The sequence below is a fragment of the Trichomycterus rosablanca genome, chromosome 21, assembly GCF_030014385.1.
Source record: "Trichomycterus rosablanca isolate fTriRos1 chromosome 21, fTriRos1.hap1, whole genome shotgun sequence".
Classification (NCBI taxonomy): Eukaryota; Metazoa; Chordata; class Actinopteri; order Siluriformes; family Trichomycteridae; genus Trichomycterus; species Trichomycterus rosablanca.
This window is the reverse complement of record NC_086008.1, coordinates 9,453,631-9,478,894: the sequence shown is the minus strand read 5'-3', so window position 1 is coordinate 9,478,894 and position 25,264 is coordinate 9,453,631. Positions and strand designations below refer to the sequence as shown.

General features: G+C 36.1%; 1 protein-coding gene across 2 annotated transcripts; it reads left to right on the top strand.

Annotated features, from left to right (window-relative positions):
- The first annotated feature begins 455 nt into the window (after nucleotides 1-455).
- Nucleotides 456-21,321, top strand: LOC134335386 (long-chain-fatty-acid--CoA ligase ACSBG2-like). 2 transcript variants are annotated; one of them, XM_063017908.1, is made up of 16 exons: nucleotides 456-902; nucleotides 978-1,102; nucleotides 5,275-5,365; nucleotides 5,505-5,794; nucleotides 6,240-6,511; nucleotides 11,857-11,945; nucleotides 12,098-12,218; nucleotides 12,996-13,076; nucleotides 13,770-13,919; nucleotides 14,018-14,185; nucleotides 14,976-15,157; nucleotides 15,254-15,487; nucleotides 15,825-16,042; nucleotides 17,046-17,185; nucleotides 18,373-18,616; nucleotides 20,444-21,321. In XM_063017908.1, the coding sequence occupies exons 3-16, from the start codon at nucleotides 5,295-5,297 to the stop codon at nucleotides 20,518-20,520; spliced, it is 2,337 nt and encodes a 778-aa protein (XP_062873978.1). In that variant the 5' UTR covers nucleotides 456-902; nucleotides 978-1,102; nucleotides 5,275-5,294; the 3' UTR covers nucleotides 20,521-21,321. The 2 variants fall into 2 exon arrangements, with proteins under 2 accessions (XP_062873978.1, XP_062873979.1); XM_063017909.1 differs by lacking the exons at nucleotides 456-902; nucleotides 978-1,102 and having other exon boundaries at nucleotides 4,662-5,365.
- The last annotated feature ends 3,943 nt before the right edge of the window (nucleotides 21,322-25,264 follow it).

The following is a 25,264-nucleotide window of genomic DNA, read 5'->3' as shown; positions in this document are numbered from 1 at the left end:
GGAAGACAAATAACTTTTCGATTTAGCTAACACCTAAGAGTTTTGAGCTGATTAGACAAACTAATCCACTGTCTATTATCTTTCAATAAAAATGTGCCAACAATTTGATCAGCTCAAGATTACTTTTTATGACAGGCTTTATTATCTGCAGATTGATGTGCAATGTTGTGTAATTATTGCTCAGTACACTCTGTGTAATTGTATGGATATTTCACACTGCCATTGTAAACGAAAGCTAAATAAGCCATTTAAGACCTTTAACTGCTATATAATGACATTTTAATTCATAATTTTTAGTGATTTGTTTTTGTAAATGTCCATGCAATATTCATATAAATGCAATGTAAATGCAGGATTCATGCACAAACACTGGCAGTAAATACCAAATACAGAAGAGCTCGGTGACTTTCAGCATGGCTTTGTTACAGAATTCCAACAAAGTAGATAATTGAGTTGCTGCTAGATGGGAGCTGCCCTAAACTGGACAGATACAGTGAAAGTGGAAAAATCTTGAAGCTGCTCAGCTGCAGTGATGAGTCTTGCACATCTGTTTCTCGCATCTGCAAAGATTACTGTAAAGTACACCCTCACTGGACTCTGGACCAACTATATGCAGTATGTATAACATATAATATAAGTGCTGTGCCAACACATATGATGCACTGTGAGGGATTGTCATGGTTGTATGGCCTTGCTTTCAGTGTGTTCGTTTGTCCATAGTTAGGATTGAGTAAAGACTGAGTTGGATGTGTCACTGAATTAACAAACTAAAATATTTTTTTCTTTCGGCTGAGATCACGTTTTGTAAAGAGCAGATCAGGACAAACACATTTTACCCTCCACTGGGAGTCCACAGCACTAACGACACGTTACTACAGCGACGACCCAACCCGCATCAGTAGGTGAGATGGTGCACAACCATCAGTTAGGGCTTCAATAGATATTTATGGTCTTCTATAACCTGCGCGTGCAACCAGGTCACGTGTCAGCGCGCCGAGCTCGTGAATAGGTAACGCGCACTGTGTACTTGGAGGTGTGCTAATTGCTGAGCAACTTGGAGACAGCCAAAACAAGCTACAAGGAAAAAAGACCGGTTCTGCTTGTAAGTATTCTTATTTTATATTTATACGTTTTATTTTTGAAATGTGACATTTTATAAATTAAACGCCGTTTAAATAGAAGTAATATATAAACGACAAGTAATTATATATGTATACGTAATTATATAGGTAACGTATAAAACTTCAACAATGCCTGTAAAATGAAAGCAGATACATGAAATCAATGTTTAATGTTTAGTTCACTTTCTATCAGCTTTTTCTGGTGAGGCTTGTGGTGGTTATTATTATTAATATTATAATAATAAATATTATTATTAGTGTTATTATAAGTATTATTATAAGTTTACATACAAGTAGCAGTTTATATGAAAAAAAAGTATCCACAGCAACAACTGTTGTTAAACATCCCTAACAGTACTATTGTTTTAATAAACTCTAAGTGAAAACTATATCAGATCACAAATAATCCCTGGACAGGTGCACAAACATTTGCTTTAACAAGTGCTTTTTTTTTAAAATAATGATTAATAAATGATTAAGTCAACAGTCACTTAAAAAGACTTGTAGGATCATTAAAAAGCAGCAGAAACAATGGTTGTGCAAAAAACAATAAGTGAACCAACAACTTTTGAAACCATAACACTGGACTGAGTTAGCAGTGAGAACTGAGCCTAAAGTTTACAGCAATTTTTGGTTGAGGTGTTAAAGGCAAAATTCACAAAACAAGGTTTGTACCATGACAAACTGCTAAAGCATGCATATAAAGACTTTACTATAAAGAATTATTTGCCTTAGAGGGTTTAAAATTGTATCATTTTGATTCAAATCCTATCCAAATGTCATTAAAATAAACATGACTAATGCAAAATATTATTTTCAGTCATTTGTATTTCTAAATGTCTGCAGTAAAGTTGAACTTACTGTCAGACATAATGTCTGATTCTATACACAAGGCAGCACAGTGGTTCAGTTGGTTGAATGAATGCCACACAGCAAAATGGGTCCTGGCATTTTGGGCTCCAGTCACTGCCTGTGGGATTTTTATATTTCTCATGTGGTTTACTTACCCAACACACAGAAGGTTAACTGATTACTCTAAACTGCCCCTAGATGTGAGTGTGTAAGTGTGTGTGATGCTTTGTGATGGGCTGGCACCCTTTCCTGGCTTGGTGGCGTCAGAACCACCGCAAATCTGACCCGGATAAAGCGCTTAGGGATAAGGACTGAATAGACACAATGAGGCAGTGCTGAGGTATTTGTGCTGTAGATCTATGCTGTTTACTGTCTTCAGGCATACAGGGATAAAAATGGTTTTAACGTTATAGTGGATTTGACATTTTGCATAACCTGGTTGCAGTGAGTTGGCTTGGGTACTATGAGGATGGCTGTATTAGATCATTAGTGGCATAATTACTGCTCTTATAAAAAGTGATTTGTAACATACTGTCTCAGATGAGACATTTAAAATACTTTACATAATAATGCAGCTTCTTTTATCAGAATTTCTGTTAGATCTCCCTTTGCTTCATACATCAGATTATATTTACATGTACATTTTCAGCATTTAGCAGACGCTTTTATCCAAAGTGACTTACACAATGAGCTGAACACGATGAGCAATTGAGGGTTAAGGGCCTTGCTCAGGGACCCAACAGTGGCAACTTGGTGGGTGCGGGGCTTGAACCGGCAACCTTCTGTTTACTAGTCCAGTACCTTAACCACTGAGCTATCACTGTCCTAATGTAATTATTATTATTCTTGTCATGCTCCCAGTTTGTTGATCATCAAGATCATGTTTGTTTGTTTATTAGGATTTTAACGTCATGTTTTTTACTTTGGTTACATTCATGACAGGAACGGTAGTTATTCATTACACAAGGTTCATCAGTTCACAAGGTTATATCCAACACAGTCTTGGACAATTTTGTATCTCCAATTCATCTCACTATCATATCTTTGGACTGTGCACGCACGGGGAGAACATGCAAACTCCACACAGAAAGGACCCGGACCGCCCCCTCTGGGGATCGAACCTAGGGCCTTCTTGCTGTGAGGCGACAGTGCTACCCACTTAGCCACCGTGCCGCATGTCATTATATGACATGCAGGGTGTTCCTGATTTATGTGCAAAAGTTCATTTTAGAGCAGACTTCGATGTTGCCACACCAGTGTTGTAATGATGAACTTTGTCCTTTAGCTTTCTGACACTGGTGATGCTGACGTAGGTTAAAGACTCACTGGGAAAAGTGCTATTTGCTGTTAAGGCATTATTATATAGCATTTTGTATAATTCCTTTGCTCAATATAAAAAAGCATTCAGTACATATTTAAATCACTATTTCTGACAATATTATTTAAGTATGAAGATGCTTCAAATTGCTAGTAAAAGCTGCTTTTTGTAGTTGCTGTTTTCATAGGAAATCCAGTGCAGAATCTGCTATAGTGTAAAGCTCTCTAGTGCCTGGACACTGGGGTGTGCCTGATTTGAACATATATTTTTGATGGTATCCAGCAGATAAGAGGACTAAAAAGCATTGCAGCAGGAGTTGCATCTAATCTAATCATTCTCTGTTTTTACAGTGATACAGCATCACGTTTCAGATTCCTTATATTTTTATATGTAGATTGTACAAATTTTATAATGTAACATTATAATGTAAAACATGCTTTAGAGTAAATAAAAGCAAACATATTGCTCAACCACCATTAAAGACTCACAAGTTTGCAAATTAACTTAGAAGAACATTGTAATGACTTGTGTTTTCCTTGTGTTTTACTGTTTAATTTGTGTTCAAATTCTTTTGTTTTGTTCTGTGATATTTATAGGTAAAATTATTGTTAAAAGAAATGAAATTAGTATTTTACAGGAAGAAATGAAATCCCATTATTTTAAGCGCACTAGAGGGCAGCAGTGGCTTAAAGTTGGACGATTCACAAATTCCTATCTACTCTCAAGTAGGCCTGCTACATTTGGAATACTTTGTTATTATTCTACACCATATGGCCAAAAGTATGTGGACACCTGAGCGTGAGCTTAAATGATTTCCCTAATCCAAAGATTTAACAGCCTCTATTGATCTATCCTGGAAAGGCTTTCTACAAGATTTTAGAGTGTGTCTGTGGGAATTTGTGCCAAAGGAGACAAAAAGAACATTTGTGAGGACTGGTACTGATGTTGCATGAGACATCCCTGCTCGTAACTGAACAATTCATGCTTAAGGTGTTCATTGGGGTTGAGTTTAGGACACCAAATCATGTTTTTATGGACCTACTTTAGTTTCTTCTCATGTCCCAAAATTAAGCTTGTAGGTTAATACATTTGCAATAATTTGTCTAATTTACTTCTAGGTGTGACTGAGTGAAGTGGTATTAAAGATAAGTGAATACAATAATATATGAATACTGTTTAAGTCTTACTGTTTTTAATTTAAAATGTGTTTTTTAGATGATTTTATTTTTGTTTTTGTCTATTTTTATTTACTTATTAGGATTCTAACATGTTTTACACTTTGGTTACATTCATGACAAGACAAGTAGCTACAGGTTACACATGATTCATCAGTTCAAGTTCCATGTCAAACACTATCACAGGCAATTTTGTATCTCCAATTTATGTAACTTACATGTCTTTGGACTGTAGAAAAAAAAAACAGAGCTTCTGGAGGAAGCCCATGCAGACACAGGGAGAACATGCAAACTCCACACAGAAAAGAACCCAGACCACTCCACTAGGACTTGTTGAGCCTTGGTGCCACCCTGTTTTCGACATAAAACACACTGTTTTATAGATCACTTACAATAATAACCTCATTGTATTAAGTATAGGTTAAATACTTTGACACTGCATTTGTGACAAGCTTGCTTTAATTTTCTTCCCTCATACTATCCCACTGTACTTAAATGATAAGTTGGTGTACTAATATAGGTGAAAGGCCGAGTGTTGCCACTAATGCAGTGTGCCAGCTTTCAACTTTCATCACTCCTCTGTTTCTGGCTCATTATTGGTTCAGTTAACAGACTTTCAATGTGTTGCAACAATATGATGTGATAAAAGGCTACCAATGAAGTGAACACTGCTAGTGCTGTGTCTGCATCAGATATGAATTTTGAAGCTATAGTCACCAGTCATAAGATTTAATATCAGACTGTGCTGATTCTGTTTTGCAAATATTAAATTCTGTGTTATAATATAGGTATTTATTTGGTTTATTAGGTTTTTGAAAACATCTCAAAATGTCTATGAGTGATTGTGGACAGCACAACAATTCCAATGGAATTCACACCTTGGAAAATAATGAAGTGAGGTATGTACACCTGCATATTATTAAGGTTTGTGTTCTTTACAGCTATTACATTACAACTAAAGAGAACAGATTAGGCATCGTGTGTTTGGAGTTCAATTGAGCTTTTGCAGTCATGTTTCTTCTCTTGCTTATGTGCTAGTTTCGGGAAGGACAGTGTCAAAGAGGGAAGTCTGAGCTCCAAAGCACAACTAAATGGCAGCTGCGCAAAGACATTAATCGGAAACGACAATATGGGCTCCCTCTTAGACAAGGCTCAAAATCTCTCCTTGGGAGACGATTCTGGGATTGACAGCCCAACTGTAGAGGTTCCAGTAGACATGAAAACCAGCTCAATGTCTGATATGATGATCGAGTGTGAGAAAGCATCTGTGAAGAATTTTGAGAAAACTGCAACAGATGGTACTATAGTAGAAACCAAAATGTGTACAGGTAAGACTGAGGTTTACTAAATGAGTTACTTGTGCATTTAAAAAATCAATAGAACTTTAAATGTAATCTGTAGCACACATGCATATTCTTTGGATTCAGCATTATAAAGTAGTCTTTTTGTCATTTGTATTTCTCTTATTACTGATTATCATTGTAATGTAATTAGTACATTAAATGTTTCAAAGGTAAAAGCATCTAGCATCTTTTATATAACAAGTTTCTACTGAAGTGACCAAACTGGTTTGTTTACCCTGGCCACTAGCATTATACTAGACAGCAACATTTCAAACCTTTCCTGTAACCTGACCTGCTGCTTCCTTCCCCTTTACTTTCAATACTGCATGATACACACAAGACGCCTCATCATCTTATCCGTATATTTGTGCTTTTTTAAAAACTCTGCAAACCATGTCAAAAATCTGCCCACTTTGTTCTGAAACACTAGAGGAAGAATCAATCCCATTGTCTGCTAAAGTGCATCTGACTTCAGCTGACCAGTACTGGAGCACAGCAAGGGAAAAGGCAGTAAAGCTACGGATGAGAGAAACAGGTCCGGGTTCGGAGCCTCCGCTAACCATCCAACAGATGTTTCAGGCAACAGTGGACAAGTTCGGAGATCATCCAGCCCTCTGCTCTAAGAAAGATGGAGCCTGGGTGACTCTGACCTATAAAGAATACCAACAACAGTGCCGGGCTGCAGCAAAAAGCTTTCTCAAGGTAAGATCATTTTGAGATGCTGCTTTTGTTTGCTTTGCACTGTTGTCTTTTGAATGTTAGTAGAATAGCAATAATCTTTTTTGAACTAAAAGACTGCTAGACCCGCCTCAAAAATAACCCAAAACATGATTAAAGTAAAAGTAACCATGAGAATGAAAACATCTAATGGAAATTAATTTAGAGTAAAATGAATTAAGTCTGCCGTCTTTATTATTTTGGCACTAAATAAAAAAAAATAGCATGATTGTAAAAATGTAGCTTATATTAAAAGCTATCTGAGGAAGAAAAAGTTGATTTGTGCTACTGTAAGTATACCTGCAAGCGGGGCTTTTTGGCTCATATGCCATATGACGTTTAGTCTAGATCAGGGGTTTTCGAAACAGAGAGCTACTTTAAGGGTACTGAGTAAGCTGAAGGGCTACTTGTAGGATACAAACTTCCTGAATACCATAAAGTTGCATGGTTTACCTTTAATGATAATATTATGATTAATAATAATAATAATAATAATAAATATTCATATATGTGAAGAGACTGTCTGATCACATGTTATTCATTCCTCACAATAATTATTAACAATGATTTACCATGGCAGAAAACACACATATATTTAAACATGTAACATTATTTACTTCGGTTAATCTCAGTTTCAATATTTGAAAGTCAGTCATTACATCTCTGATATTTTTGTAAATCTTGTTCCTGACAGTTTTGTATGAATGAGCACATTTGTAGCATTTTGATCAAAATCACACCATTTTGTCTTACATATCACTTCTGTACCATTTTTTAGGAAATCATTAACAGTCACATCTTCAAATCATGTCCCGTTTGTACAAATCATGTCCCGTTTGTACTTATCACACACTACCTTTGTAACGTTTTAGAATAAATCATGAACTCTGTCCAGTTTGTACAAATTACACTGCACAACAAATTTTTTTTAAAGTCTTGCTTCCTGAAAAGTTTTAGGTGATTGTGACAGGTACCTATAGGGTATGCACAAATATAGTTTTTGTTTTACTGCATCACGTAGGAACTCTAAGAAATAGACATTTATATGTTTACCTATTTAATCACGTTTATGTTCCGCATGAGCCATTAAGTTCAACAGAATTAAAAATGTTTTGCTCCTGATTTTCTTTTGTATTCAACTTCTGGTGCATCACGTTGCAGTGTCCAACAGTAGTCAGCAAGCATTGACGGATTCCAGTTGCCCTGGTATCGTTTCTCCATTGTAGCAATGTCCTGGTGAAACCGCTCACCGTGTTCGTCACTGACAGCACCGAGATTCACGGGGAAGAAGTCCAACTGTGAGTGAAGGAAATGAATCTTGAGTGACATGTTGCACTTCATTTTCTGGTATGCGCGGAGAAGTTTGTCTACGACTTCAACGTAGTTTGGCGCTCTGTAATTGCCCAGAAAATTGTCAACAACGTCTTTGAAGGCTTTACAGGCAATTTTTTCCTGGCCAACTAACAGCTCTTCAAACCGCTTGTCACTCATAACATGTCTGATCTGGGGACCAACAAAAATGCCTTCTTTGATCTTCGCGTCACTTATTCTTGGAAACATCTGTCTTAAATAGCGAAAACCTTCGCCTTCCTTGTTCAGTGCTTTCACAAAATTCTTCATGAGTCCAAGTTTTATGTGTAGAGGAGGCAAAAATATCTTTGCCGGCTCGACAAGCGGTTCGTGTGCAAAATTTTTCTGTCCTGGAACTAACTTTTTGCGGAGTGGCCAGCTCTGTCGACAATAATGTGACTCTTTGGCACGGCTGTCCCATTCACAGATGAAACAACAGTACTTGGTATAGCCGAGCTGCAGTCCCAGTAACAGAGCAACGACTTTCAGATCTCCACAGATATTCCAGTTGTACCTGCTATACTGGATGTGGTTGAGCAACAGTTCCATATTCTCATACGTTTCCTTCATGTGTGCTGCGTAGCCAACAGGTACTGACGGATAAACGTTGCCATTGTGTAGCAGAACAGCTTTCAGGCTTAGCATTGACGAATCAATGAAGAGACGCCACTCTTCCGGATTGTGATCACAACCCAAGGCCGAGAACAATCCTTCAATGTTACAACAGAAACAGAGACTGTCGACTTGTGCAAAAAATTTGGTGATATCATGATGTCGGCTTCTAAACATAGAAATTTTCGTACCTGGTGACAGCAGACACCATCCCTGCAGCCTGGAACCCAGCAACTCGGCTTTTGCTTTTGACAGACCCAAATCTCTGACCAAATCGTTCAATTCTGACTGTGTTATCAGATGTGGATCACCTGATGAGCAAGGTTCAAAATTTGGGTCAGTGTCACTGTCAGTACCCTGCACTGGAGTTTCTTCATCTGGTTCGTCTAAGGTCCAATCCTCGGGTGCTTTCGGAATTGGGAGACTGTCGTCATGTGGCACAGGTCTCATTGCTGAAGGCAGATTAGGATATTCAATTGACTTCTTGTTTTTGGCAGAGAAACCAGATACATTAGTCAAACAAAAATAACAGTCCGTCACATGGTCTTTTTGTTCTCGCCAGATCATTGGAACAGCAAACGGCATACTCTTACGAGTGCCTCTGAGCCAGGCTCTTAGATTGACGGCGCATGTTGTGCAGCAAATGTGAGGCGCCCATTCCTTGTCTTGGTCACCAATTTTGCAGCCGAAATACAGATGATAAGCTTTCTTCACAAGAGCAGTTATAGAACGTCTCTGAGACGCAAGTGTATATTCGCCACAGATATAGCAGAATGTGTCGCGGCTGTTACGACATTGACGAGACATATCGCCAGACAGCAGAACGGCTATAGCATTAAATTTACTTACTGTTATATTGATACAGACACTGTACTTTACTAGAATGATGCACACATACACACTAGCTTTCTGTATTAACCAAATGAGCAGGATCGGTTTATGCAAGCCACCTTTATAGCATGCTGAGAAAGCGCCAAGCTCGTTCTGACTTGCCCAAGCTGCACAAACTGTTGCTGATGAGTCACTTACTGGAGTGAGATGTTTGGATAAAAATTTAAGCAAAAATTATGATAAAACTGAAGATTTCTCTTAAACGGTACGTGATACGTACATTTTGATGTGATATTCGTGATCAGCACCCAAAAATCTATAAGAAACACCTAACAGTGTTCAAGAAGCAAAAAATTTGTTGTGCGGTGTTATCAGTTAAGTAAGATTTTTTTTAAAGCTACGATTTAAATGGACGTTTCTGTGACACGTACTGAAGCCTCTCTATAATTTAATGTAATATATAATATAAAATATCATTTTTAAATGGAGCTCTACGGTCACTATTCCTTTTTTAGAACATGCCCTGGGGCGACTCACGTGGTCACCCGCAGGCACCGGGTTGGTGACCCCTGGTCTAGATGATTCGCATGTGTATTGACCAGCCACTTAAAAACAATTTACATTCAATTCATTCTGACAGGTAGTGGTATGCTTCAAAACAGGTTTTACTAAATGTCACCTTTTATTTTCTACTAAGAGGATCCTCCACAACAGGTTACATACTGCAAAATTAAAGTAATATATTTGTCATACAGTGGATACTCATCTGTAAAAATGCTATGGTTATTATTAGCAGTTAGTGTTCCAATCAAGAGCAATTTAAAAATACTTTAGACTTAATAACACTGAGGGGATCAGCCAGAACATTAAGTTGGTTTTTACAATGCTAACCATAGGCCTTCACTTTTATCTAGTCTGCAGAAGAGATGTTTTTGCATGGACAACTATTTTTATCATTTATTTTTCATTACATATGCACTCTACATAAATAATAATGTATAATATATTAAACATTAAATAGTAATAGTTGTAAAATATCTTAAATATGTTAAATATTATTAAAAGTTATTAAAAAGATACACTAGTAAAAACTATATTCCAAAAAGCAGGGACAGTAGAAATATGGGTGAAAAAGAATAATTGCAATTCTGCAATAATTTGCAAATCATTTTTTATCTATTCTTAATTAAAAATAATTGAAAAGACTGCATAATTTTTAACCAATTAGATTTAGTGGTTTGTGTTGTGGGCAGGCAAGTCTAGCACCTGCACTAACTTACTATGAAGCACATTAAATGTAATGCTCATTATAAATGATATATTGTTTGTTTTTAAAACATTTTGTTCTTATTCTTTTCACCAAACTGTGAATTATTGAAGTACACTACAGTTTATTCTTGGTACTTTTTATTTAATAGAATTAGATTCTCTGTCACCCTTATACGTTACCAGCAGAGTAAGTGATTTTGATGTTATGTAAGTGTCTGCCAGTAAAGATTTTTATTTAGATAATCAGTATGATCTGTGATGTGTTGTAAACTGTCATAAGACAGGGTTTTTTTATTTCAGTGAAAAAGCAATGAGGAAGCATGGCTGGACAATATTTCATTTTAAACAGTACTCATGTAACATGAGAACCAAATTAAAAAATGTTACATTACCAACATTTCTTAACTTTTAAAACTGTAGAAAGTACTGTGAATAAACGTAATAATTCAGTCAGTCTGTGTGGCACCCACACGACCCACTTTTATTTAAACTTTTTTGTATTCTGGCTGCCCAGTAAACTGGGTTTATTATCCATTTTTAGTTAGTGTCTTCATAGATTTTGGCATGTTTTATCTGTATCTCATAGATTTTCTTCAAGTTTCCGCCCACATAATTATTATTTCAGTGACTCTGTGGTCCAGGTTTAATCCGTGAATACTGCTACTGCAGCATGGGGTTTAAGGTTTCCTCTCATTGGCTGGATTCCCACCTTCGCCCAGTGTTTTTAAGATATGCTCCAGTCCAATTGACATGGTCTGACAATGGTTCTCCACTAAAATGAAGGAACTTGCCTGACACCTCAACTATTTCCTTCTGTGTCCTGCGTTTTCCTAGCCACCCGCTTCCTATCACCTCCCTAACGTTTAAAGACTGTCTTTTCTGACTGTCTAGCATTTGTATTTAATTTATTTCTTTTACTTATTACAAGTATTTATTTGCCTATTGTATACCCTGTCTGGCCTCGTCTCCCTAAGACACAACCAAACTTAGATATGAGAGATACGAGCACAAGGTGGTACCCCAGCCAACCTTCCCCTGTCAGACACAGCAACTTGTGCCTTCAGACTGCCTGACCATGGTCTTATCTGAGATTAGAGAAATCTTAGAGAAATATCGTTGGAAAGAAGCTAAGCAAAGCATCTTAACCAAGATTTGTAATCTACATCTGTGTTACACATTTCGGGTTGTGGACAGTGCATTAAAGTCTAATATAGGCTATAATTGGATCTTACATGCTTATGTGGACATATGTCTTTTTGTTTGTACAGTTAGGGCTGGAGCGCTTCCATGGAGTTGGTATTCTGGGATTCAACTCTCCTGAGTGGTACATCGCAGATATTGGATGTATCATGGCAGGGTACTGTTTCTTTTCCTTTTCACATACTTAAACACTGTTCTATGTCTGTTTATACATCTTATAGTGACGTGTAAACTATTAGATAGCTAGCATGATGTAGACAGTGGATACATACTGAAATATCTAATAACTGATTTGTTTTTGTTCATCAGAGGCCTTGCTACCGGAATCTATACTACTAACTCTCCAGAAGCCTGTCAGTATGTGGTCGAAGACTCTGAAGCCGATGTGCTGGTTGTTGAAAATGACAAACAACTTGCAAAAATCCTCCAGGTATTTAATGTACTATTCCGTGTCCATTAACTGGAATCTTAGTCATTTTTGAAAATAGTTTAAAAAATACCCAGATGGTATCTAAGAAAACCTGCATGCCATAGTACACATAGTAGACAAGCAAGTTAAACTCTTTCTTTTGCTCAGTGGTTGAATTCTTCCTGCAACCTCCGTTTGTTTAGCTTTTTTCTGAAAAACATGTAACACATTTTCACATTGTGAACATATATTTTATTGTTATCACTTGGAATTGGTGGTAAACTTGTCGAATACCAAAAGAAAACAAAAAAATCATATTATTATGGGGATGTTATGGCTTTCACATTTCATGAAAGGCATTTGTTCATTCACAAGATAATTAGTGACATCAGATAAGAAGAACTGCTGCATTCCGCATTTCAGTTCAGTGTTGAATGTGATTGAGGTCAGGGCTTTAAGCAAAACAAAATTTGTTCACATTCACCTTATTTTCTTAAAGGTGGCACCCTACTAATGCCATATCAGTAGTCACTTAGTTTAGGCTTTATTTTATTAGTACAGTCACTTAGCACTTTGTTATGATTCAGTATTATTTAAAAAATAGGTATAATTTATAAAATATATGCAATTCATCCAATGGTTAGGCATTTAGTAAATGGATTAAAGGTGCGCTTGAAACATAATGCATAATGCAATCAAAGCAAATGTGTACACTAATAAAAAATATGAAAATAAAAATAAAAGAAATGTAAAAACAAGAGACAACTAAATTACTGTCTGTCTTTCTGTCTAATTCAGATTAAAGATCAGCTACCACATTTGAAGGCTATAGTCCAGTACAAGGGTGAACTGGAAAAAAAGTATCCAAACGTATATACGGTAGGTCTGACCATTTCATTAAATTACAGTTGTCATGTGAACATGTGTTTATTCTTAACTGTCTAACATGTTAAATGACACTGGTGTGGCATGTTTATGTAATCTGCATTCTTCAAAGACCACCCCCACCCCCACCCCCCCAACTCCTAAGGACACCTCAGTATGTCCAAGAATTTTACCCCAAAAGTAACTAGCAGTTTTTGGAATTAGTTGGTTAGATTATTCAGGAAATTTTCTAGCAAATATTTAAAATATGAAGGTGAGGGGCACTTAATAATAAAAACTAAGGGACAAATTGCTCTATGTTGTATATGTTGTCTGTCATTTATTTAGGCACATGCAAAGTGTAGAAAGACACTAAGTAAGCGTGTCTACTGTTCATCAAGTCATGTTGATAACCAAAGCAGAACACCTAACAGTTTAAACTTAAGGAATTTATAAGTTAATGCTAAAATGATGGAATATTTTTTATACTAAATTGTACTATTTGTAAATGTATCTTAACTGAATACAAATACATAATTTTGTATTTTGAATTACAAACATTCGTAAATATTTGTAGTAATAATGTTGTATAGTTAATACTCATTTTCTTTTTTATTTGTTTAACTGGCTTTAAAAAGTTGGGTTGACAATGACAAAGTAAATACAGTATGTACAAAACATGTAGGTTAAATATCATTTGTTTTTCAGTGGGCTGAGTTTATGAAGCTTGGGAAAGATTTCCCAGATGCCCAACTGGATGCAATCATTGACTGTCAAAATGCGAATGAATGTTGCTCCCTTATCTACACCTCTGGAACCACAGGCAAACCCAAAGGTGTCATGCTCAGTCATGACAATGTAAGTTGTCTGCTTTCAAAAGTCAATTATCATTCCACATAACATGTTAATAATAGCAGTTTAAGGTTGACTGATACAAATACTCATCCTCTTTCTAGATCACATGGATTGCTCATGCTGCTGGTTCAGCAATCAATCTAGATATGGGAGAGAATTCTGCGGTGAGCTATCTCCCCCTCAGTCATGTTGCAGCTCAGGTCAATGACATGTGGGTCTCCATGAAATTTGCTGCTGCCACCTACTTTGCTGAACCAGATGCATTAAAGGTTAGCTTTATTAATAAGACAGCATTTATGAAGAATGTATGTTGATTACATTCAATTTTAGAAGTTATCTGTGAATACTTGCCGATCATTGCCATCTATTGTAAACTCGATTGTCATAGATGGTGTTAAAATAAAAAATACAATCAATCAAATATTGAATACCATTATACCAGACTACTAAATCTACAATCAACAGGAGAGGTACATGTTTGCTTGTACAAACATTTAAGCCCCAATTTATGTACCTCATAAATTTATCTACATTCCTGCACATATATCGGTAACTATTAATCTCTCCATTTACCAAACAATCTACTTATCAAATATCTATCTATACCTTGTACCATTTACTTGTCTGTCCACTCATCCACCACATATTACTACTCACCTATTCAAGCAACCACACAAACATCCATCTACCCATCAATACTTTGGTACACACACCAAGCCACTTATCCATTAAAGTATGCACTGACCATTTATCTATTCATCCAACCATTTATTCACTTATCTGTTTCCATATCTGTCCATTCATCCATCAGTTAATCTACAAATACATCCTCCTATCCTTCCATTTACTCATCAGTGTATTTAAACATATACCCATCCACCCACACACCCTAACCATTTATTTACCCATCTTATCTACATTACCATCCACCTTTCTGTCCATCCATCCATCCATCCATTCATCCATTCATCCTACCAATACCCATCCATCCACTTGTTTATCATATTCTGTAGGTTAATTATCATTTAATGGCACTAAATTAATTATATACTTCTGCAGGGTTCTTTAGCTAACACTCTAAGAGAGGTGCATCCCACAACTTTCTTGGGAGTTCCACGTGTTTGGGAGAAAATGCAGGAAGCAATGAAATCGATTGGTGCAAAATCTTCACCCCTAAAAAAAAGACTTGCAGTCTGGGCCAAAACAATAGGACTTCAGGCCAGCTACAATGCCATGAACAAGTATGTCTTGCTATATTATTATTTTAATTACTTTTTCCTAGATTTAGACTTAAGATTAATATCTAAGAGCATTAAAATGTACTCTTACTTTTTCAGTAATCCCACCGTACCCTGGGGCTTCATGTTAGCCAATAATCTGGTGTTCAAGAGAGTGCGCGCTGGTCTTGGGCTAGATCGGTGCAAGCATTTCGTCACAGGAGCAGCGCCGATTACTAAGGACACTCTTGAATACTTTATGAGTCTAAACATCCCAGTGTGTGAGGTCTACGGCATGAGCGAGAGCACAGGACCTCATACAATATCCTGGTCTGAAAGTTATCGCATCACAAGGTCAGCCCTTTAATTTTTTTTACGTGATTTACCTTTTCTGTAGGGCAAGTTCATTGTTTTTCTCTCAGAAATGTACAAATGCATTTGAAGCAATATGACATCCATACATATATAAATACATAAAGCTTGGTAGGTACCACCAGGAAATATCAGACACCAACAATTAGTCCATTGAGTTTTTACAGAAGTTTTCTTTGTGTTATATTTATGTAAAAGCATTTAGTGTCACAAATACATAATATTAGAGACATTCAAAAAGGGGACAGTTACAGTACTCAGTTACAAATACTGGATATTCAGTATGTTTATTTATTATCCCAGTATTTATTTCCCACAGTTGTGGAAAGGTGATACCAGGCTGCAAAACAAAGCTGGACAAGCCAGATGAACAGGGCAACGGAGAAATTTGTTTCTGGGGTAGACACGTCTTCATGGGCTACCTAAATATGCCAGAGAAGACTGAGGAGACTCTGGATTCTGAAGGCTGGCTTCACTCAGGAGACCTAGGAAAGCATGACACTAATGATTTCCTGTTTATTACGGGCAGAATAAAAGGTAAGTGTGGATAGAGTAAATAAAGGTTTTACCCTGAATTGGTACATTTCAATGGAACATGCAAAACTAAAGTGACCACATGTAATATTACAAACAGGGGCAAAAATTTACCTGATTGTAGTACATTTATCATGATTTAATATAAAAGAGGATACACTAAAAGTCAGCAAGCAAAAATGAATCATGACTCACCACTTTGAGCCAAACTTTGTACAAAATAATATTGTGAAAACATTTGTAGGGCAAGGCTGTAAACCACTTTAGAATACATTTACATTTACATTTTCGGCATTTAGCGGACGCTTTTATCCACGTGTTCCATAGGTCTAACCTGTAAGAATAGGTGTAACCTTAGAGCCCTCAGATGGCATTGCATGGAAAGCACTCACTGTTGTGATTAATATAGCCACACAGGCTCAAGAGCACTTTAAAAAACTGTTGCCACTTGACACAGTCAACCTCTGCATCAAGAAATGCAGGACTGCTGGTGACCCCGATTGCAACTGATCTCCGCGTTCCTCCACTTTGTGCCTCTGGTTACTAACCAGGTTACTTACACAGCATTGTAAACCCCACACACTTTAGTCCTGCCTTTTCCCATCCAGCAGACCAATTTTTGCCAATTTTGTCAGCTGCAAGCACTGTTAGAGCTAAGATTCGAACTCGGAGAGAGTTCAGAATATCAGTGCTGGTGTGCCTGCAGAATATCCCACTGGACTCAAAATGTGTTTATATTTAGAAAATACAAATAAGTTGGTCAGTAAAGAAAACATTTGACTTTTTTTTTACTGTACATTGTACAGTAACTTAAAAAATTACACGACAAGTCAGTTTGTTAGAGTTCTGTTTTGCTAGAGCTGCTTGTTTACACTTCATCACGTCATGTCATTAAGAAGCTTGAAAGAGTTGTTTAGCCTACAAAGCCTACAATGCAAATTGTTCCTAGAAAATAGGAAACAATAATGATCAACAGGATAAAAATATAATATGCCTTTTTTTACAGAGCTAATCATCACCGCTGGAGGAGAGAACATTCCACCAGTCCCCATTGAGGATGCAGTTAAGGAGGAAGTGTCTATTATTAGCAATGCCATGCTGGTGGGAGACAAAAAGAAATTCCTGTCTATGCTTTTTACTCTCAAAGTAAGGCTGTCCACAATTTATTCAGCTTATATTCATTAATGATTGTAACAGATAATAAATAAGATTATGACTAATGGTTAAAATAATAGTATGAAATTATTATGCCAATAAAATGCTACATTTTGGTCAAACTGATTCTTTAGGCTCAGCAGAAAAAAACATGATTTATTAATAATTGACTCCCTAAATAGCTACTCTAATAATATGTTTTTTTATTATTATTATTATTATTATCATAGCACTAGTCTCACTAAACCAGACCTGATATTGGAATGAAAATACCTTGAGAAAAGTTGGTTATAACTGTGCTTAAAATGACTACAGTATTTGTAAAATCTGCCCCTGTTAAACTCCTAGATATGTTTATTTCTTTACACTGCTTAAGTCCCAGTTTCTTACATATTTCTCTAGACGAGGGATAAATGATTCCTTTAGGCTGCTCTGGTTTAAGGTTTCCACCGCAGATTATTTTCTGCATATTTTATTCAGCACAGTTTTTGCACCAGATGCCCTTACTGATGCAACCCTCTCATTTATTCGGGATTGGCCTTAGCAGTAAGGGTGCACTAATATGTGTCCCACCACGTAGCTAGGTTCACGTGTTTGTGAGCCCAGTCTGGGATTTGAACCCCCAGAACTTAAGCACTGTTGTTACCAGCAGCGTGGCTTTTATCATTATGCCACTAAACAAGGAGTCTTTCTAAATCATGTCTGGCTCTATACAGCTTCTTAGTCCCAATTTCACTAAACAAAAAAGAGAAAATTACTTTCTGTTCTCTAAACCTAGTCTTTCAGTTTTTAGCATATTTGTTCTGTTTGTACCACAGTACTTCTGTGAGATGATTTAGATAGAAAACATAAAATAAAGCAGTATTTTCAAAAAATTTTAAAAACATGTTTTGGCAGAATTTATGATGTTACTGTTAAAGTTTATTAGCATTTAGCTGGCCTACTAGCTGGTAGTGTTCTAGCTATTTGCTAACATAACCTAAATAAGATTGTACTTGTGATAGTATTTCATCAAGTTGAATTGAATTGTATTACATGGTTTACATGTACTAATAGTGCCAGTGGTTACAACAACAATGGTACTGTACTAATTTCACGTACTATTCAGTACAGTAGAATGTGGTTCTGGATGCCATTAAAACAGCCTACCTGTAACGAATCCCTTTTGTAACCCCCAGTGTACGGTTGATGACAATGGAGACCCTACTGATGAGCTCACCCCACTGGCAGTGGAGTTTTGCAGAGAACATGGTGTCATTGCAACCAAAGTTTCAGAAATCATAGGCAGCAAGGAGCCAGCCATTTACAAAGTCATCCAGGAGGGTGTGGACAGGGTTAATGCCAAGTCCACATCCAATGCTCAGAGGATCCAAAAGTGGACACTTCTGTCTCAGGACTTCTCGATAACTGGAGGAGAGCTTGGTAGGACATTTTTAATCAGTAGTATGCATAGCTGTAATAACATCATGAGTGTATATACTATGTACTTCTCTGTGAAAGGCTTATGTGTATGTATTTTAAAATATTTGGTTAAAACAGTAGAACATTCAGCTTTAAAAAACAGGTATAATAATGGAGTAATTAATTAGATTGTTCTCGTAATGTAAAATATGGTTAAAAAATCTAACTAAAGTAAATTCATTCTAAGCAAGTAGAAACTTTAAAAAATTATTTGTTAGATGTACCAGACAATTTCAATTTCTTCTATTAAAAAACAATGTAGGCTGAGCTAAAAACATAGTCTACAAGTGAGTAACTAGAAGCTTGGATGATCCAGGGAAATTTTACACATGACCTCAGATTCCTTTCTAAGTAGACTCAGTGCTGTTATGTTGGCAAAGGAGGGTTGACTGTATTAAATGCACAGGTTCCAATAATTAAGACACATTGACTTATTGGATATTTTGATCAAGTATTTTTTTTAACAGATGTACTTACATTTAATTGAAAACTTATATTTTTTGAAAATCTTGTATTCTTAGTGTGGAAAAAATTGACTGTCTATAAGTACAATACCTTTTAGCAGTTAAATCAAATTATGTAGTACATATAGCAACAAAAATGTTCCAAGGCATCATAATTTTGACAATAATTTTAGACAGAAGTGAGGGCCACATTTCAACTTGCCACCTAGACTTTGAGTTAAAAGCAGTTTTGGGATTTTGTATCTCTAATATTGTTTTGTGACTGAAGGATTGGAACATCTGCTAAAACTGCAACAATTTGCAAGCACTACTACTTTTTGGTTATGTTTCCCAGCTGTTTTTAACTTGATTATTTACTTCCGTTAGCTATTAACAAGGTTCTGTCACAACTCTGATTGGATTTTTGATTACTGCTTTTTGACAATGTTTACCTTGACTTCAGCTCAGGATTATTTCATAATTTTAGTCTTAGATAAATACAGCCATTTCCAAAATGGTTTTGACCTCTAGGAGGCATTTGGGTCCTTATGATCAGCAACAAACTTTAGCTAAAGGTTCTAATTTTGAATTCTTCTTGTGCTGCAACCTCTGCATCCAAGGTGATTTAATGCTCACCTGACTGCGGACAGTGCCTTCAGTGTTCCTGCAGCTTATAATTCATGGCATTGTTGTTTTGGTTTTTAGATTAAATCTGAGCATCCAGCCAAATTTCTTGGATGCAGTCAACCATTCCAATGTAGGCTAAACGAAAAGTCGATGCCACAAAGTTTGACATTTTAAAATCTTTTACACCAAATTAATACTCTAAATTTATGTAGATTTTTTGACCCATCAGATTTTGTTCTGTAAAGAAACTAAAATTTTGGAACATGTTGAGTTATTTTGGACAATGTGTCCCAGTCATTTAGTCACTTAAAAGACATTAAAGAAATCATAGAAATCACAAGCCTGGCATGACATACATGTCCCTTACAAGTGTATGTAAACCTTTGACCTCGGCTGTATATAAAATTGTTAATTAAGTCAATAATTGTATGAATATAATTTAGGACTTTTTAAGGATTTGCTATTTTTAAAGGTTTTAATAATCTAAATAATTCTTTAAACATTGTGTTTTTAATAATTTTTAAAATCAGATTAACAGTCTAAAATTTAAGATATTAAAGTATGCTGTTTACTTGAGCCCTTGAATAATCTGATAAATGCTAAAACTGGATAATTATTAAATTAATGGCATGTTAACACATTGTCTTAAAAGTGCACAAAATATCAACTGTCATTAAATATATAACGACACAAGCTTTTTCTGTTTTGACTTTACCAGGTCCCACCATGAAGCTCAAAAGGCCAGTTGTGGCAAAAATGTATGAAGAAGAAATCAACAAGTTTTATGGAGAATAATCTATTTGATGGCTATGATGTGGTAAAAGGAACAAAAATACCCCATTCATGTTTTCTCACTCCCCAGAGTGCATCTGTCACAAAATGCTTGTGTATTGCACTTTCTGGTAATACCTGCACTTTTTGTATGTAGTAGACTCAGAAACAGCCAAAGCTAGGCAATGCACTACTGCATCAAGGTTCTTAATGACAAGTCAAGAACTTCTAGGAAGTGATTTTACTAGGCTTAGTTTGGATGGTTAAAGTTATATCGGGAGGGACTGTGGATATAGTAGATAGCTAGTGATTAAGTGGTCTCAGTACAAACTCCCAACTGCTCTGCATAATGTACATCATGGGTGTCTAATCTTATCCACAAAGGGTGCATGCAGATTTTCATATGAACCGGGCAAGAGTTTCACCTGATATAAGTAATCAGGAGTTTCAGGTCTCAGGAGAGACCAAGACTAGCTGGTGAAATAGGTGTGCTTGTATGAAAACCTGCAGCCATACCAGGCCTTTATGAATAAAATTGGGCACCCCTGATCTACACTGAGAATAATGCAGGCATTTAATGCAATGTTATGTATGATTTGGTTAATTCTCTTAAATATCGTTGTAGCTGCTTGGTATTAATGTGAAATGTTTATGAACAAAATTCAGATATTTAAAACCATTTATACTTTATTTTCGTCAGTGAATCAAACTCAATATATTATAGAAAATGTATAAAATATGTTATGCTTATTTTCTTTCTAACATTTGAAGGTTAACACAAATATCAATGGTAATATAACTTTAAAAAGAGAATTCTAATAAATATTTGTGATATGCAATAAACTATTTAATGTGTTTATTCCTTTTATATATTCTTTTTTCATGAACACTCATGCTGACCTTTGCCAGTTGCATGATACCCACTCTGCGTAAACATAGGGTCTAGCACTGGCTAGCACATGCCCCCTCTTAAATGTGTGAAGCCATCAGCTGCACCTTTACACCAGCTAGCAGAGGATTTTTACAGAGCCTCAGCATATACAGAAGACCACAATACTCTTGGACCAGGCAATAAAAGCTGCTGGCCTTCCCTCCCTCAGACACAGCCAGCTGTGTAAATGATGGCCTTTCTATTTACATTTAAGGTATTTAGCGGATGCAGATATGTCTAAAATTACATTCACAAACTAAGAAATACAGCATAAATTAAACTGCAGTGAAGATGTTTCTCCTGTTAAGAAGAGGAGAAAAAAGAGGAGTTTACAGTGAAGATTTGGAAATGGATTAGTTTTGTCTTCATAGTACAGTATCTAGTAACGTGACAGATTAAATTGCACTCTTGCATTGGGTATATATTTAGCTTCTAAAAACGGTTTCTGGCCCATTGTCCTCCAATGACAATCATCTACCTTTAATCCTTACAAATGTGAGACTGACCTGTTTGGAGTTTCACCTACCACATTCATATAAAAGAAAGCTCTCATGTTACAATTAGCTGTACTTATTTAAAGACAAATCAGAGAGCAAAGCTTGTATTTCAGCATTTGCTTCTCAGGGTTACACTTACAGCACATTTTATTAACTTACTATGTACAGTAAAGATACTTGGGCTCACAGTGGTGCAACATTGCTGGGTTGCTTCAGGGACCAGGGTTTGATCCATGGTCCGCTTGGTTACTAACTTTATGACGTTTGGCATGTTTCTACATGTCTTCATCTAAGTTATTTTTTTTTTTCATATTTTAAATAAAAGGGTATGTAGGTGTATTGGCTACTCTAAATTGCCCCTGGTTTTAAGTGTGATGTGTGATGCCCTGTGTTGTACTGCTATTTTATTTAGGGTATATTCCCAGCTTGTAGGCAGTGATTTTATGACAGGTTCCATATCTAAAATAGATAAATAAACATACATAATGGCTAAATGGTCAAATGAAGAAAACTAAGTGGTGAGCAAAAATTGAGAATCACTAACTTTACACTCACTGTATTTTCACAATTAAGTAAAAGGTGGACAAAATTAACTTTAGTGTAAACTTAAATTGAGTTTACAGTTTGTGACCCAGTCCAGTGTTAGGTAGCAACACTGGGTTGAGTATCAACTACAGTATGTAGCTATGTATCAACGGCTCAGGGAGGCATACAGGATGCACGATGTATTTTATCTACAATCAGGTGAAGGTACAAACAAGAAGAATCCACTATTTAAAGTCAAAAGACAGAAACATGGTCAGTCGATTGGCGAACAGTATTAACAAGGCAAAGCCGTGGTTGTGGTCAAAACAAAGTCAGTGGTGAAACACAGCAATGGTCACACATAGTAGAGGCTATACAGGCAAACCGCTCAGTGTCGGTGTAGTCACTGATAGCTCGCACTAGTATGCAAACACAAAGGGGCTTAAATATGGGAGTACTGTAAACAAAGCAGGGGAAACAAGGCACAGGTGTAATGAATGAATACGAGTGCTAACATAGTCAGTCTACAATACACTTTGAAAAGATCATTTACAATACATTTTAAGGAAAATAATTTTCCAAACAGTTAAAGTCAAATGTTTACATGGATTTTTATAGGGCGTTTATGTAAACTGTAAAATCCTGCTAAAACTCACAGGCCTGATTTAAGCTTATCTTACATCTTACATAATTCATTTAAATTATTACAAATATTTTATCCTGGTCAGAGTTTGTGGTGGGTCTATTATCACTCAGAAACACTCAGGGCACACAGTAGATAGATGTGAGGTATACAGCCTGAACAGGCATTCAGTCTTTTACAGGTCAGCAAACAGTTTAACATTTACTCACTCATACCTTTTGACAATTGACATTCTGCAGTCTCTGTGAGCCTGTATAGTGCTCCAAGCATAATTTAAAACAAAGCAAAATGTCATGTGGCAATGAGGAGATCATAAGCAAATATTTTAGGAGGAATTCTGAAGCAATACTCAGTTCTGGGGGCGTTGCCTCATAAATCCTATCTACTGTAGAACATGCTATCTTCCAATGATAGGGGTCAAAATCTCTGATCATGATCTGTAGCCCAGTTTATAATTTATAAGGTCATAGATTGCACTTACATAATCAGTCATTTTATGTAGCTGTAGACCTTAAAAAGATTTTGGGAGAATCTTGGGGGAGAACCTATTGGAGATTTTTTCTTTTCTTTTGACTGTTCTCATATTTAGTAGTCTTCACAGCAAGTCTGGCCAGCATTCCATGTATGTAGATTACTAAAGAAGGGCTTAGGGGTTTTCAGGCAGAAAATATTTTTTTAATGTTTGGTAAAGTAGTATGTATTATTATTTCATACATTTTGCATTATACATTATTTCCTTAAATCTTTAGATTCAAACAAATATTTAGATGTCATTCTCAGATCACAAAAAATGTAAATACAACAGGCAGTAATTATTGGCAAATCATTTTACACCTGCTGGTGCCGTTAACACACTACAAAGCAAGAAGAATGCTGGCTTTTGAACTTTGTGTTGTTATCTATCAAAGTCTTTGTGTTGGAAAAACATCCAAAAAATTGTTTTACAAACAATTAAAACTCTCAGATCTCATCACACATTTTTACTTTGCGTCATTCCATATTTTAATAATGTTATGGACTGTAGATAGCAAAATCCCTAAACTCCTTACAATTGTGATTGAGTCCTTGTCTTATTCTTAATTCTTTAAAAAAAATTTTTAAAACAGTTTATGAATTGACTAGTTTACTTTAAATTAGTCAGCACTTAAAACAGAAACATTTAGATATAATTAACTTTAACATTAACATTAAAATAATTTTAAAATAATATATTTATTAAAACCTGCTCGTCTCCCGCCTCATTTTTCCAATTCTTAACTCTAGGTATGTAATCTATTAATGAATTATGTTGTGGGCTAGGAAACTAATCTACTTATTTTTCTGGCTGGCAAAATAGGACCTGTTTAGGATCATTAATTTACTAAAGTTGGTGTATTGAGGTAATTTAATTGACCGATTGAAAAGCAAATAAGTTGCTGCTCTCTAGTGGCAATAAATAGAGCTTTTTCTATTTACATTTATGTAATAGGGCACGGCTGAAACTCCTCTCAGCTCCTACTTGACTGCATGCATATTTTCCCATCATTCCCTGGTTAAGCAGCTCTACATCAAGACTGTAACATCTACACTTCACATCACAGACCATGCAGGTTCACAAGTTGAGTTTCAACGTATAAGCGTCTTGTAACAAGTGGTTGAAAATGTTCAGAGAAATCAGTGTGGTTCTTATGGATTTGCTTGAGGAGAAACATCTCAAGATCTTTTGGTGAAAAGGAAGACTTTATTTTAAAGGCACCAGGACAATAAAGCAGTGACATGTCACTGTAAGGACATATTTTTTTGCTTCCAAAACTGCTTTCACAGCTGGGGAGGCATTGTAGTAGAGCTGAAACATGACAACATGGATCCTGAGACCGTTGAGTCTTATCTCGCCAGGTTGTTTCCACCTCTAAAAACATGTAGTAGGTGGCCTGGATACTATGTGAATGTGTTGCCCTGTAATGTAGTGAGCCAGCTTCAGGGTGGCACAATGACCATGAGCAAAAAGTACTAACTGAAAAAATATGAATGATAAGGGATGCCTTGAATGCATATGGTCAATATCAATTGGTCAATTAAATAAGGAGTTTTAAGGTTGCTGTGACACTTTGCTGTTATAAACACAACACATTGACTCAATGTGTGAATCTGTTATCTACCCTTGTAGCCATTCAATGCAAAAAAAGTTAATGT

Bases quoted from the DNA above. Each gene is read 5' to 3' on its own strand.
- LOC134335386 (XM_063017908.1), top strand. From the start codon at position 5,295: ATGTCTATGAGTGATTGTGGACAGCACAACAATTCCAATGGAATTCAC. The intron at 5,366-5,504 runs GTATGTACACCT...CTTATGTGCTAG, and splicing joins TTGGAAAATAATGAAGTGAG to TTTCGGGAAGGACAGTGTCA. The intron at 12,219-12,995 runs GTATTTAATGTA...TGTCTAATTCAG, and splicing joins AACTTGCAAAAATCCTCCAG to ATTAAAGATCAGCTACCACA.